Below are 16,099 nucleotides of genomic sequence, written 5' to 3' on the forward strand. Positions count from 1 at the left end.
TAAAACCCAGCAGGGTTGAATTGGCCGTACTATTTCCAAACTGGGAAGCCTCTCAAGGACAGTATGGCTTAAGCGGACGTAATTGGCAGGTGCTCAAGTATCAAAATAGAACAGGAGTCACCAGGCGCGTACATCCTGTGCTGCACAGGCGAGACGCAGGCGAGGAAAACAACCGAGTTGTCTGGTGGAAAAAGCAGCTTCCAGGATCCCTCTAGCCGAAGTGTAAGTGTGATCAATCCGCATGGGCAGCTCTCAGTTTTCCACGTACGTTGCACCTGATGCTGGCTGCCCACGGAGAGCAGCTTGGGCAGGCTAATGCATGCTTGTTATCGCCGGCGTAAATATCTCTGCCTTGTGTTATTGTGGCACAAAGCAGCTGGACCATTTGAAAATCATTTAAGAAGCACTATAAAATTAGGGCTCCAGTGCTCTTATTTTATGGCTTTCATGAGCAGCCACTGCCTAGAGAGAAATTATCCTCTTTATTTTCAAGGCTAAAGGTTCTTTTAACATTCATCAAAATCGAAGTGCACCCTTGATAACACATTGAGCTGTTTCTTATCTAGTGTAGACTCTTTACYTTCTGCATAATATCACATTTGAGATCTCAGTTCTTCATATACAACTCATTTCATTTTGTCTGCTGTTGTTTTCACCAGCTCAATTTGCATAGTTTCAGGAGAGGCTGGCTTATGCCCTAAAACATATTCTTTCCATAATTCTTTTCTTTTTTAATTTCCAGAACAATAGCTCTGAGTATTTTTGTTACTCATCCTTCTATAAAAATGGTCAATTACCTCTTCTGGCAATAGAGTTTCACAGACCAATTAAGCACCGTAAGCAAAAGATGTTTCAAGGGCATAAATAGTCCTACGGTGCATAACCTGATAGCTTTTCCTTTGGGCCTTTGAAAATCTTTCACCCATATATTAAAAAGAGGTTTGGAGTAATTTTCTTTTTTTCCTGAATTGCTTTCACAGACACCTTCTTTACTAAACATCAGTCATGAGCAATTCTCTCTAATTCCCATATATATTAATACCAAAGAAGCATGAGAAGATGCAATTTGTATGAAAGGCAATCTGTTCTATTCAGCGAAAAAAACGTGTGGCTGAAGCCACAATACTTAAAATTCCATTAGGACACTAAGATTTGAAGGGTTTAAGAGACCCTGTGTGAAATCCAGAGTTAGCAATATCATGAGTGGTAAGGCCTTGCACATCCCATCCTGCAGCTTAGAAAATCACTGTTTCCTCAGGTTGTGCTCATTTAGCTTGTCTTTCTTTTCCATAAGAGACCTGCCACCATACGATCCAGACATGGAATACAGATCAAAGATAAACATTTAGAAAGTTACAGCTATAACTGTTCTTGTGACTTCCTCCTTGGCCAGGATTTCTTCTTTATTCCCTCTGCGGGAGAGGGCTGCGTTCCTGTGCCTAATGGTGGCAAATGCATGCTTGTTTTTCCAGGCACTTCCTCTGCATGCAGAGCTTCCAAACCCCCTGGCAGCCCCGAATCTGCCTTTGTTCTGCAATGAGCAATTCCTGTTAAAATGCTTCTTGTGGCCATCTCCACTAAAAGAAATAGCAAATTAGCGATTAAATCTGTACTTCAGTGCTAAAAGGAGATCAGGTGAGGATTTTCCTTTTTAAGCATGGAAGAAGAGCAGGGGCCTGTGGAGTCTCCAGAGCATCCTGTCTTCTCCCATCTCCTAAAAGGTGAACATGCAAAGACTACATGCCCATCGCATCATGTCCAGCGCAGGCTCAAGCAACCTTGTAGGAGCTTTGAGCAGGGTGATCACTGCTGGTGGCCTGGAGGGAGGACTCAGGTCATAGGATGCTCTAGGAGGAACAGGCTTGGAGCAATGTGGCCCCTGTATACCCTCCAATTTGGACTGTCAGCAGATTAGCTGCTTCCTAAACCTCGTGATACCTTTAATTCCTGGAGACAGGACAGAAGGTCTGACCCTCGTGCAAAATTCCTTACTTGCTCCTGCTTGGGAGCACTCGCCTCCATCAGCTCTAGGGAGCTGCTTTGAAAACAGAAGAGCAGAAAAGTGAGCAGAAAACTGCAAAAACTACGATATGGCAGCAAGGTCTTCCACTGCCTGAGACCTCGAGTGGTGAGGCTTTGGGGGAGGCCCAGTGCTACCAGGTTTTAAGCACATCTCTTACAGCTTTGTTTCCCTCCAGACAGACAAGCTGCAAGTGCTGCTGATAAGTCTCCTTTAAGCCTGTTTCCAAGGTAAGCTAAGATCAAGGAGGCTGCAGGCTTCCCCTGAGCTTTCCTGCTGCCCTGGCTTGGTGACAGCGCTTGCCCATGCACAAGCACCTCTGAATTCCCACTGCTTTCTAACGATCTCGGCAGCTCATGCTGGCACCTTGGCGAGGCGGGATTTTTCAGAACCTCCAGTAAAATCTGACAAGCAGATTCCTTCCTTCCTTCCTTCCTTCCTTCCTTCCTTCCTTCCTTCCTTCCTTCCTTCCTTCCTTCCTTCCTTCCTTCCTTCCTTCCTTCCTNCAGTAAAATCTGACAAGCAGATTCCTTCCTTCCTTCCTTCCTTCCTTCCTTCCTTCCTTCCTTCCTTCCTTCCTTCCTTCCTTCCTTCCTTCCTTCCTTCCTTCCTTCCTCCCTCCCTTCCTCCCTCCCTTCCTCCCTTCCTTCCTTCCTTCCTTCCTTCCTTCCTTCCTTCCTTCCTTCCTTCCTTCCTTCCTTCCTTCCTTCCTTCCTTCCTTCCTTCTTCCCCTTCACCTGCTCCTAGGGCTCCAGTGCAGGGACCCTCCAAACCCTCCTCCAAGGAGCCCAGTACAGTTACAGCTTTCCCTTCTGCAACTGCCCGCACAGGAGCACACACAGCCCCACTGATTTGATGTGTTCTCCCCAAGTCAACACCAGTTTAATTACTCCAGTGCGTATCGCATTTTTTTTTCAACCATCCAACCAATGCAATTTCTTGTAACTCAGTAATTCTTCTGTTTAAAATCATGGTTATATCGCCAGCATTTGCTTTTTTAAAATCATTCAGGATTGCTTTCTTCTGCCATCTTCTGGCTACATGAAAAATCACAGTGCTTCATTAGCAGCCGTGTTGCTGTGCTTGCTAAGACAAGGGTTGTCATTAAAGATAGTATGTAATTAGGTCAGCTGGCATAAATTAAAAAACAAACCAAACCAAAACAAACCCTTCTTGCAGGTTTGATAGCTTGTTTAATTCTTCCAGCTCTACCAATTGGACTGCAGGAGTGCTTCAGTGGTTATCCCAGAGCAAGATGTCCTTTCTAGACCTTGTGTTTCTTGAATGTGTGAGGCTTCATAGTTTTATTCTACATTAACAGGACTGCATAGAGCATAACAAATACTTTCAAGAGAAGTCCTTTTGCCAAATTTTCTCAGAGGTCTTCATAGATGATTAAAAATACACCAATACTGCTTCTTTTCTCCTAAGTCTTCAGCCTTGATCGCACTGCAAAATGTTATGGTCAACTTTCTCCCTTTCCCATAGGCACCTCTCAAGCAAGGCATGGAAAAGAGAGCTCTACTGCTTGCATTAAAGGTACACGAAGAGGCACTCAAAGATACCACTGCCAAATGCCTGAGAAATATCAAAACCCTTTTACTTGTGCTCTCAAGCGCTCRGAAGGCCTGCATGCTTGGCAGCATTGTCACTTCTAAATTGACAGAAGTAGACAGGCAAAAATCACTTGAGTAAATCAAGGAGGAAAACAAACAAATAAACAAACAAACTATCCACTTTAATCCACGGTCAAATCCATACCGCCTGCAAAAGGGCAAGTGCTTCAGAGCCCTTTTTTAGTAGCAATATAGCAACATCCCTGTTTGCAGCAGTGGCAGGTCCCGCGCGAGGCACAGCGGGCTCAGAGCAGGAGCACTGAGAGCCTCTGCTGTTCCCTGCTGCTGAGCGTGGGCAAAATAAAGGGCCATAATATACGAGTCAGTCAGCCAAGAAAGCAATATTGCTCTGCCATGTGCACGGTCTACACCAAGACGAGCCCAGGATCTCATTTCAAAATTCCCATCGGTGCCTCATTTAAAGCATCAGCCATAACCTGCATCTCATTTCCAATAGCACTTGGTATTAGTGCTGCAGCAAACTGCTGGTGAGCGAGTCTAATTCCTGCAAACAAGCCCCTGAAGGCTTGCAAGGAAAACAGAGAGTTTCCCTCTCAGCTGCCTGCTAGGCTCCCATCTGGCTGTTTCAACTTTGCTATTGCTTTTAAATGTGCCTGTTTCTGCACACAAGACTTTCAGCTCCACCTCCAGAGACTCCTGGGCTCTCTGAGCATCGGATTCTGGCCAAAATGTAGACACACAGATTGGGTCTTCTCAACAGCAACAACAGAAAAAAAGATCGGATTTCACATTACAGTATCTGAAAGATTAATTCCACTTACATGACCATTTCCCTGTGAACCACACTTCTTTCCATCTGGATTTTTCCATGAGGAGGACAAAGAGCCGTAGTGTTAAGTACCACCTAAGAGAAAACAGCAAGCAGTGTAGAAGACGAGTGCAGAGATGCCTGCTCAGGAAAAATAAGGAGAGAGAGAGAAGGAAAAATGGGGCAGAAAGTAATTTCAGACACATCATCAGGCTTTTGTTTTGCTTGTTTTTCAAGTGAACAGTATTATGATCTCATGCTTTTGCATTCTAAACCATCAAGTTCTTCAGGTTTTGTTTCAGGGACTTTAGGATATTGGGCTGCAGGAGCTCCCTGTAACATGTTATTGTTATTTAATGTCATTGCAGTAACCGCAGGTCCAGTCTAGATCAGTTCCCTGCCGTGAAGGAGGCTATGAACGATCTCGTTTAAGATCCTGAAGGCACTTGACCCCTTTGGGGCTACCTCGATATCCCCAAGTGATCTGTACCCGCTAGGAAAGCGCCARCAAAAGGGGTAGGCGAGAGACGATCCGGTGGGTATGGCTCTGCTTTGGGCCCTGCTAATGCTCTGCCACAGCCTCCCCTGGGGACTTCTGACAGATGTTTAATGTCTCTGTAGTGGAGCTCTGCCTCCAGGAGACATGGTAACAACCCACGGGAAAAGGGCAAGTTGCCYTCCCCACGCTGAGCAACTGCCACGAGGGCGACGGGACGAAGCGGCTGCCTGGTTAGCGTGTGCTCATGTCTCGTTAGGCAGAACAGGCTTCTCTCAACCAGGAGCAAACTGCTGCATCTTGTTTTCTTATTTTAAAATGTTTCGTGCAGCGTTAAAGTAAAATTCCAAAACAAAAGTAATTTTGACAAGGAGAAATGGAAACGGTTGTTTTTGGAAATGGTAAAATGAGCTATTTCACACCCACAATATTGGGGCATTTGCTTTCTTTTTCAGAAGAGTTTTCTTTAACTGGAATCTGCCAATACACCACAGATCTGTAAAAAGCTTTAGACAATTCAAATTACTGTAGGTTGTGGGTTTTTGTCTTTTCTTTGCCAGAAAAAAAAATTCCAGTAGAAAACAGCAATTGTTTCTGGTGCAGAAAAGAAAATCCTTGCCCAGTGTGCAGACTCGCATGGCAGGACAACATCAGAGGTGTGTGGAGGCCTCACAGCAAGGCTGTTGCTGTGGACAATGTTCTCCAGGAGTGGAGTCCTTGGGGGTTTGTCCCCACCATGGACGCTTGGGAATCAATGCTGAGCGTTGAAGCAGCTCGTGGGTGGTCACCATCCCCCAGCCTCTCTACAAAGTGAGCAGCTCGTCCATTGGGATGGCACTTAGAGTCCACTCCTGGTCCTAGGTGTCTCCTACAGGTAAAAGGTCTTCTACAGGAAGGGAGAAGAAAGGAGAGACCAAGAAAGAAGCAAACAGGATAGATTTTAAGTACCCACTGACTACATTTGAAGAAGAAAAGTAATCCTCCCTCACATACAAGTGCTAGATCTCTGCAGAAACCAGTGGCAACCTTGTGAAGCAGGATTTCCTTTTTGATTACAAGGCATCTTACCACCCTACAGCTGCCGACTGCTTCCAAGCGGAGCAGCCTCTGCGAGCTGCCCGAGGGGCAACCTTTGAGAAATGCAATCAGCGGCCTCCCTTCTGCTAACTTTGCAGGATCTTAAAGAAGGACGGTGAGGGAAAACCTTCAGCAAAGTCCCTGGCCTTCAATTAAAAAATTCATATTACTTTCCTCATTAGTCCCATCATCTGCTATAGCTTTTCCACGCTTACCCTGAAGGCCCCACGGAGCAATTCAACTGCGAGGGCAGCGCAGCAGCGCGCAGAGTGGGGAGGAGCTGGGCTCCCCATTGACATGAGGAGCTCGCTTGTCTGGCATCAGCCATGTGGAATAAGCCAGGRATATAGGCCCGGCAAGGACACCTCTTTCCCTCTCTGGCACAAATTATTGTTATTGTACAAGCTCACTGGCTGTAACAGGACTTTAAAATGAGGGGGCTACAGGCACTGAAAGCTGAGCGCCTCTCTGCTGATCTCCACAGCATGTGCAKCAACTGAGAGTCACCCACATTGCTGTGGTCATAGGAACCTCCTGGAATAAACCTAAATTATCATGATCTTGGTTTCTTTTTACTGCTTGTGCTTAATGTTCTATATCAGTGAAAGTACCAACAAGTCATCATAAAGACACTGGCAGCAGCTTCTGAGCAYGGTGCCTGACTTTTGCAAGGCAGTAAAACTAGCTGGGCACTGTGCAATATCCCTTTCTGTGCTCTCCTTCATGTGCTGGGGTCACCCTGTGTATTCCTTCAGCATTGCTCTTGGCGATCTTGGTTTTCTTGAAAAAAATGTTGTATTCCTGCMGTCCTTCTCTGCTTCCCTGAGTTATTCATGTGCAGCTCCTTTCTCTTGATCATTTAAAGTAAGCTTTTTTTTCCCTCTCTCCCATCATTTTTATTGTGCTTTTCATATTTTGCTTATTAAATAGTTACTCTAAGGACACTTTATTAGCATGCACAAAAAGTTATAACTGCTCTCAGCTTTTGAGGAGAGGAGGAGGGAGAGGGGAGCAGTGGAAGCAAATTTGGGCTGCGATCAGAGAGCCCCCCTGRATAAGGAGCAAGCACACAAGCTTCTTGCACCAGTAGCAGCAAACACCCTAGCACAAGGGACACATGTGCTGAACTGCACAGTCTGTGAGGCAGCAAAACGTCCTGGACAGGATTCTCAACAAGGCAGTACAGACCTGACTTTCAGCTCCAAAACTCTCCAAAATATAACTTTTTTTTTTTCTTTTTTTCTTTTTTTCTTTTTTTCTTTTTTTCTCCCCCACATATCCCAGGTACGTAAGTACCCTGTGCTTCAGATGAGAGGGCTGCCTCTCTCTAGAGGCAAACAGCTAGCACAGCTTTTACACAAAGTGGAACAGCTCGCACAAGGGAGACAGAGGCAGACAGGTACAGCYGAGTGCTCAGTGGTATTTGCCTGAGATACAGAGAAACATGGTTGAACTTCTGGKTTTTTTTGTGTGTATATGTGTGTATATATATATATACACACATGTACATACAACTGTGAAAATGTATATATGTGTGTAGGCATGTGTGTATAAATATATCACATGTATAAATATATCTGTATAATAGAAAGAAAATGTCCATACAGTTTTTAAGTGTATAGACACACTGTATGTCAYATACACACCTCAGATTTTTCCCCTTGGTCCTTTAGCCTTGTGAGCATAAGTGCAATGATTTATTATTTCTATCCAGCAGGAAGCTGGATAGAAATAATTCTATCCACTTCTATCCAGCAGGAAGCACACTGAGCACAAACCCTTCTGCAATTCYGACATTGGGTGCTAGAGCTTTCCTGCATTACACTCAGCAGCAGCAGCACCGTAACAGAAACAAGAACCTCGTCTATGAAGCGCAGGCGCTGCCACGTTCGCGTGGGSCAGGACTTTGTTTTTCAACAGTGTTACTCGTCACGAAATTAAGTAATTCTGTCTTATGCTGCTGCTGCTTTCTCAGGGGATGAATTACCCACCTGTAGGGTCACAGCAGAGTCAGTCCTGCTCTCTGGATGGTCTCAGTAACACCTGCAGGCCCTGCTGCATACACAACCCACGAAACGCGATGCTCTTTGGAGGCTAATGAACAGGGCGGCTTCCTAGGGAATATTATTTCTGCTTGAAAGTTTCCTCTTACCTCATTTCAGAAAAGCTGTCTCTGCTGTAAGCGGAGCAGGATGCCCCACAGCAGCGCCCGCTCGGAGCCGCGCGGCACCGGGGGCCGCGGTTCCTACGAGACGCCCGCGCTCGCCGACCTCCAGCGGCTTGTCTGGTTGAGAGGAGGCTCTGAGAACCACGTGGACCAAGTCTGGCCAAATGTCTACCTGGGAGATGCGTAAGGACATATGGTGCATTAGTAGGCTCTTGCTGTAACTTACTCAAGGTCTATCTGAGAGGGGTTTCAATGAGCCRTGTGCGTTTTAGTAGGGTAAGAATTAGTTGTATGCAAGACAGAGCTTAAACAGCTCACCTGAAATGGGTGGCACTTGTGATTGGTGCTAAGAACTGAGAAGCATCATCTGGCCCGAGAGCTGCAGGCGAGGACACGGTAGCCCTTGCGTTCGGATAGGACTAGAAGGATCAGGAGCTGGTGTGAGAAGCAGGAATTTTACCAGTCCATATCCAACTGTCATTCAAAGTAAGACTGTAAAATTGAAAATATCCAYCAAGAATTTTCATGTAAATATCTTACACTAGTGACTGCCTCTATTTCCTTCTCCTCTATCTGTGTGACTGCAGATAATGTACATCATTAACTGGTCAGAACAACAGCTCTTTTCTCCCAACTTCTCCTTCTTATGAATATAACAGTAAGGGTCACATTTGGAAACGTTTGAGTCCTAGGTTAAGGCTGGAAGGGGAGAYCCTGGCTGCAGAGCACGAGGCAGCCGCTACACGTCAGAATGAGAAGTGACCCCAAGGACAGATAGTGAGAAACAGTTTGGAAGTGCTGCACCCATGTGGGTGCTCGCCCTTGCAACCTGTACACGCTGCGAGAGATTAGTGGTAGCACTTGTTAAACAAATGCTTAAAATCTTCACTGCTCCATCCAGCTATATTCCCAGGAATTAACTGCAGGGAGACAATTGCCTGACTAACAGTACCTCACAGGCAAGTCTCTGCTCATGCTGCTCTCTGTAACACCATACCACATATTTCATTTGCAAAGTGCTACGGGCATCTTAAAATTTGCCACTTTGTAATGAAGCTGCAATTCCTGTATTCATCCCTGGTGGGAGTAGGCATTAACTGTGAACTACTCTATTTTAAGGCATAATATTGGCAGTGCTGCTGATTAACCCTTTATGTCTTTCAGGTGGGCTGCTAGGAATAAAACTGCCCTTCAAAATCTGAACATTACTCATATCCTTAATGCAGCAGATGGGCCATACAGCATTAACACAGGAGCCAAATATTACAATGATCTACAAATAGAGTACTACGGAATAGAAGCATTTGATGATCCTTCCTTTGATTTAAGCATCTTCTTCTATGATGCTGCCAACTTCATAGGCAAAGCGTTGAACACTTCAGGAGGTAAGAAGGAGGCAAAGAGAAGTTTGGGGAGGAGGTTTCAACATGAGCCAAAGGGCTTCTCCTTGTATTAACCACGTAGCCAGTAAACCAGGTGCAGCATGACACTGAATAAGGCACACGCAGGATCACTCTGCTCCTCAACAGGATTTGCCTCCTGCCAAAATCTTGTGTCCCCCTCCCCACTCACTCACATCCCTCATGTTGGGGGGAGATCCAGCCTGGACCCCCTGGCCCCAGGAACCACGTGGCAGCTCCGCTCCAGCTCCCCAGGGCTTCAGCTGGGGACAACAGCACTCGCACTGGCTTAAGTGCTCTACATGCTGCAGTGCTTTGCAGGATGGAGCTCTATTCAAACTGCCTATTAAGCTAGAGCTGCAGCACAAGTTAATGAGCTAAGTCTAAAATGAGAAGTCTGACCCAGAGCCTGCTGATTTTTTTTGTCAGTAGAGTTTGGATTATGGCCTGGTTATCATAATTTCCATTTGTTCCAGAGTTTGCTCTGACTCTGACTGGCTGCAAGAGCTCGCTGCTTTTGCTGGAGTGCTTTATTAAAACCCCAGTTATAGCTCTCACTGGGCTGCTGAGATACAGTAAATTATGAGACCGTTTTTATGGGCAGACYGTCCTACAGAGTTTATGGGACTTCTCGATAATCACAGTCAGGTCTGGGCCAAATTTTTCTGCCAAAACTATTTTTCTACAGAAAACTGCGCTAACAAGCCAGGCAGAAACAGAAAGTTTCTCCTTCCACAGAAAACTTCAGCTATTTTAATCTGAAATCAAATACTTGAGCATTCATACAGTTTGGGCAAGAATGTAACCTCATGAAGTTGGATTCACGAAGTCAGTACGAATATGACCTTGCTYGATATCTATCTTAGGATAACTGTGAAAAAAATGAGAATGCAGTAACTGTCACAGTCATTTTGCCAACTCAATTCAACTTAGGGACACAGGGAGCAGTTTGGGTGTTCCCCGTGCCCCTCTCTGTGCCCAAAAGCCGACTCACCTTGTTCTGTGTCTTCTTCTTGCAGGCAAAGTGTTCGTCCATTGTGCCATGGGGGTGAGCCGCTCTGCATCTTTAGTGCTTGCCTTCCTAATGATCCATGAAAACATGACACTTGTGGATGCTCTGAAAACAGTGAGCTCTCACAGAGACATCTGCCCAAACTCAGGGTTTCTCAGCCAGCTCCGAGACTTGGATATCAAATTAAATGGAGAGAGGAAAGGACCTAGCGAATCTGCCAGCAGGGCATCGTAGCGGAGCACTGATAAAAGAGAGAGGACAAAACATCATCTGAGCTTCCTGCATATTTCTTAAATGAAATACATTTGAAAACTAAGGATGTAAGTTTGAGATACACTAGACTACATGTTACTACTAAAAGTACATTTTACTTGATCCTTCCATTTTGCAAAGCCAATCTCAATTATRCTTATAATTGGTTGTATATTGCATTCTTCACTCTCCACCTTAAAATATTGCTCTCTCCTGGTAAAAAAAAGATATCAAGTTCCACTTCAGAAATAGCTGTGTTTCAGCAACGAGTGAAACTCATATCAGTTTATGAAGTGTTAGGCTATTTGGGGTGAAAGATGTCATATTATTTATGCTACAATAATGCTTAGAAGTTCTCTTATGAATCGAGGCCCCCCCTTTGCTCTTCATATCTAAAATGTTTCGTATTTTGAGACTTAAATCTGGCACTGGTTAGATTTTGCTTTTACAACTGGTGGAACTCCTGCGTTGGGGGTAAGAGGCTGCTTAGAGGTAGAGCAGCTGGGAARCAAACACAAACCGCTCCATAAGAAGCGACTCCTGTTCCAACTATATTATGTTCCCTGTGATAGTCATTTATTTGGGATTTCTTTTTCCTCCATGAAAATACTTCTGTTTGAGAGGATACTCAACTCTCACTCCTCTATCCTGGTAAAAATCCTCCAGGARATGCAGTGGAGAAAGCTTCTGAAGAGGAAGGTGGGTTCTCAGCTGGGGCTCCAAGAAGATGCACGGACAAGGGGAGTGGGTGCAGAAAAGCATTTGACAACACAATTCAAGGGTCCCCAGATCAGCCCAACAGCTCAGTATTGTAAAAATCCTAATTTTCTTTCTCAAAAAATAAAGATCATTGGTGTCGCAACACCATGTTCTGCAGCATTTGCTTTTGTGAGGGAACTAGGGTGAAAACTGAAGGGACGCAGGGCTGCRAGGGAAGCGCTGACAGGCCTGGGGCTTTCATCTTGGTGTCTCTGGGCCACCAGAGGAGCACTCAATAGCTACTGTCATCTGGCACATCAGCGCTGCCTGGAAACTATGTGCAGCACATCTGGCCCGCTGTCCCCGGCGGACAAGTATTCCCAGCACTAAGCCAGCTCGGAGATGGCAGCGGCTGGTGATCCCGGTGCCAGACTTGGAAATGCAAGGGCATGGAGGCTCCCAGCACGGCGAACCGGCTGCCCGGAACAGGAGCAGCACGACGGGCTGCTCCCCACGCCGTCTGCACGGCAGATTTCCACCCTCGGGACACACAACTCAACGCTCTGCCCTGCCGCATCTGGATGTGCCGTGGAAAAGCAGCGAGTGCAGAGCAGGCCCCGCCACGGCATTTCAAGGGGATTTACTTCAGACCGACTAATTGTCCACACGGAACATTGGAGAACACCTTTGCCTGATTTTCCTGCATAAGAAAACCTGTTTGCGAGCTCCATGAGGTGACCCAAAGTGTAAGGGGCGTCAGCGATGAGGCAGCGCACCCCACAGCGCACCTCGGGCGCTAGGCACAAGGCTGATGTAGGCACGTGTCCCCATAACGCCCAACTCGGCACCCTGGCTTCAGTCTGCGGAAAAAAAAGTGAAAAAACGAAGAGTCAGAGTAGGCTGGGGAGATGCCCCCAGTTCCCAGTAACATAAATAAATAAATAAATAAATAAAAATAAAATAAATAAATAAATAAGTAAATAGTAAATAAATAAATAAATAGATTCCTATGCTCCGCGTCTACAGGTGCCGCTCCGCGCGCGGCTCGGCTCCGCTCCGGCCCCCCGGCCCCTGCCCGCGCGCCCCGTCCCGCCACCCGCCGTCCCCTCCCTGGTGGATGCTCGCGGACCCAAACACAGCAGGGAATTATGGTTTATAATTAACACAATTAAAAATAGACGTTGAATAAACACAACACAGAGGGGCTGGGAAGCCCTTGTGCAGGCGGCGCGGCCGGAGGACGCTCAGGGCCGTTGCTCACGCTAAGGTACCCCCGAGAGCGCCGCGCGGGAGCCAAGGCAAGTACTTCCAACGCTTGCTTGCAAACGCACCCCAGCAAACGCAGCGCCCGGCCCGAGCTGCACGAGCCCGGCGCCCCGACACAGCCGCCCCGCGAGGGCCTAGCGTGGGCTCTGCCCCCAGAACCTGCGAGATGGGGCCATTCGGGGCAGCTTTCCCGCTGCGTCCCCAGCAAAAGGCGCTCTCGCTGAAAAAGATGATGAAAGATATTTTTTTTTTCTTTAAATACTTGTCCAGCTTTTATTTACATTTCTTAAATAACTGTCTTTGAGGTAATAGCTATGAGAAAAGGGGTGCAGGTTTTCTTCTCATCTGCTGGTTACAAGAGTCTTGCTTGGGATGAGAAACTGGCAACCAGTTACAAAGGGGAAAATGTGAAACAGGCCACGATTAAAATGCGGAGCAGTTTACAAAACGTTGGGGAAAAATTAAAAAAGTGGGGACCATGTGCTTTGTCTTTTTTTTTTTTTTTTTTTTTTTGTAATACTAACTCTTTATAGCTTCCGGCTCCTCTGGCCTATTGATAACTAGGATGGAATTTTCAGAGAGAAATGGGATTTTTTAATATCAGTGGCCTCAGGAGACGTTTATTGAGGAAGTATGTGCATAGGGCTGGGGAAGCCATTGGGCTGCTTGGAGCAACAGAGCACAGCAAGAGAAGACTGGGTTAAATTAATTCCTACTAAATACCTACCAGCAGACGTGCTGTCTATATGGGGAGGTGGAGACAGAACTGTACCAGGGTAAAAAGGATACTGCAGCTATTTATAGCATTGCCTTCCACGCAGCAGGAATTCAAAGGAAAACTCCAACTCCGCACACAGGCTTCTCATCATCTGCCTCTGTCAAGATTAAATCAGGGCTGAGATCATTCCCTGCCCCGCGAATCCCTGCAAGGAAGTGTCCCCTGCTTTCCAGGAGGGGCTGCAGACCAGCTCCATGTGGCCGCAGCCCCAGGGTCCTCACGCAGCCAAAATCCAGGCCTGGCTCCTTCCTCCTCCCTTGCGGTTGCCAGTGCATGGGGAGCAGGGCCTCACAAGCCCCAGCAATGAGGGCTGAAAGGGTCTCACCTGCCCTGCGGCCCTCCCCCCATATCCACATCCTTCTCCCTACACCGGCTTCCTAGGGCGCTGACGAGCAATAGGACAGCACCGTGCCCCATCTCAGCAGGGAGGAGAGCAGGACGAGCTCACCCTCCTGCCCTGCTCCCATCATCTTACCCCTGCACGAGACCCTCACCCMGCAGCGCTGCTGCCTGGCCCTATAGGACAACCCATCCTTGGGAAGGAATGGCACCAGTAGATGAGAGACATGTCTTTGTCTTCTCAAACTATCCCTGATGTTATTAACAGTAGGAATGAGAGCAGAGCTGGAAAAAAAAAAGATGTATGTGGAAAAGCCTGGCCACCTCTAAAAACAAAGACAGTCTCCTGAGGCTCCTCAGCCGCGCTCTTCTCTCAGCATCCCTGGGCCTCAGAGCCTTCCCCCACATCTCCTGCCTTCCAGGTTCCCTTTCACATGAGCTGTGGTTTCCTCCTCCTCCTCCTCTTCCTCCTCCAAGCACTTGGTGCCCTCCTTTGTTATTCTGTTATCTAGCTGTCCACGAGGTGGGGAGCAGAACTTGCAGGACTTGTCACTGCCTTTGAGGTACCGTTAATTATTATGTGCATCTGTTACTGTGGCTGCTGCCCCAACAGGTGGAAAACATGCTGTTCTCTGATGGATTTGCAGCACTCTGTGTTCCTRCCTTGTCTTTCCTGTGAAGCCAGTCGTGTGGTGTTCCTAAAATAATAAATGCAGCCTCAGTGCTGCCACAAAAGCCCTGGTAAATATATTTTTATGGGAATGAAATATTAAAGGATTTGAGCAGTTATTCACTGAAAGCAAAATATGAGCAGTAAGGTTGGGTAAAGATTCAAAGGCTGGTTTGCTTCCTGTCCCTGGGGCACATCCAGGCAGTACTGCTTGCGCTTTGGAGATGGATAGTGGGGAATTACTTAACCCAAAATGATGGAAACAGTTCAGACTATAATAATATAGCATGAGAGTTTCTCACATTACATCTATTCCCCATACTGCTGGCTGCATTCTGCCCTCAGATTCACAAGCACAACTCTCACTGCCTGCTGGAGGAACTGAGCTGGGAGCCAAAATGCATTTCATTGTCTTTGTGAAGTCTTTCCATGCCTTAGCTGCTAAATCCTGGGCTCGAGGACTRTGGACAAGGCTTGTTTAAACATTTCCTCGCGTCCGCCTGTGTGAGATTCCCATCTGCTGAGTTTTGTTTTGAATGTCATCTTCCTACTTTCCCTGGAAACACAAAGCAGAAACACACATTTCCTTTGCCCTAGACTGCAGGAATCACCAAAATTCCCAGCAGGTTCTCTCACAAACCGTGATGGATCCAAGTCTGTCTGAAAAATTGCTGCAAACCCTTTGTGGARCAGAGCAGAACATGGGCCAAGTTTCTGAGTGTTATGAACCTCCCTGTCCCCAGAGGGACTCCATATCCTGTTTSCTCTCTCCCCAAAACTTCACCTGGCTTTGAGTTTCATTAGGATAAAAATACTTTGCTCTGGTTCCAAACGCTACGTCTTCAGTTCACACTTCCTGCTGACGCTGCAGAAAGCACAAGAGCCATGAAAGTTGAGACTGACCTGGGGGCTTTAAATTTACTCCAACAGCAGAGCAAATTAGATAGAGAGCACATTAAGCAGGTCGGGAGAGTGGTGTTGACCAACAAATCTTCATTAAGTCGCGGAGCCAAGCTGTGCTACCCCTCTGCTAAAGCCGATTTGTGGGTCCCTTCTTCCTCAGCTGCCTGTTCACCTGGCCCCTAACAAATTCAACCTTGTTTTAAGTCTAATTAGAAACAAAATAGACCATTCATCCAGCCTGCCCATGCCTGCACCCAATTTGCAGGTGTCAGTACATCGTTCAAATAGAGCAAACTTCACTCTCTTCACCACCGGTTATTTACTGTCCTGGTTTTTGGTAGCTCTTTTATTCACCRCCAGCATCTCCTGGTAGTTTGTTCATTGCTCAGCGCTGACTTTGTTGGTTAGTGCCTTCATTGCCAAAGACAAGGCCTGAGACCAGTCCTGGGCACTGCTCTCCAGACCTACTCCCCACCACACTTTTTTTGCTATCGGGGAATAAGTTTCCAGCTCTGGAAAAAATRTCAGTTCTGTGCTTCTTGTACCGGGTGATCTGTGACATTTCAGATCACATTTTTAACTGCCAATTGTTTTAGAAATATGTTAAGATTTAACCGAAAGGATGGCTGATTAGA

The 16,099-nt window shown here is 46.6% G+C and overlaps 1 protein-coding gene across 1 annotated transcript; it reads left to right on the top strand.

The window, feature by feature from the left end:
- Window positions 1-208: 208 nt before the first annotated feature.
- LOC112951849 (dual specificity protein phosphatase 13-like) lies at window positions 209-10,956 on the top strand. The gene is made up of 4 exons (XM_026044621.1): window positions 209-222; window positions 8,141-8,328; window positions 9,310-9,530; window positions 10,565-10,956. The coding sequence occupies exons 2-4, from the start codon at window positions 8,171-8,173 to the stop codon at window positions 10,789-10,791; spliced, it is 606 nt and encodes a 201-aa protein (XP_025900406.1). The 5' UTR covers window positions 209-222; window positions 8,141-8,170; the 3' UTR covers window positions 10,792-10,956.
- The last annotated feature ends 5,143 nt before the right edge of the window (window positions 10,957-16,099 follow it).

The sequence above is a fragment of the Nothoprocta perdicaria genome, unplaced genomic scaffold (genome assembly GCF_003342845.1).
Source record: "Nothoprocta perdicaria isolate Ctin4 unplaced genomic scaffold, notPer1 scaffold_105, whole genome shotgun sequence".
In the NCBI taxonomy this organism is placed as follows: Eukaryota; Metazoa; Chordata; class Aves; order Tinamiformes; family Tinamidae; genus Nothoprocta; species Nothoprocta perdicaria.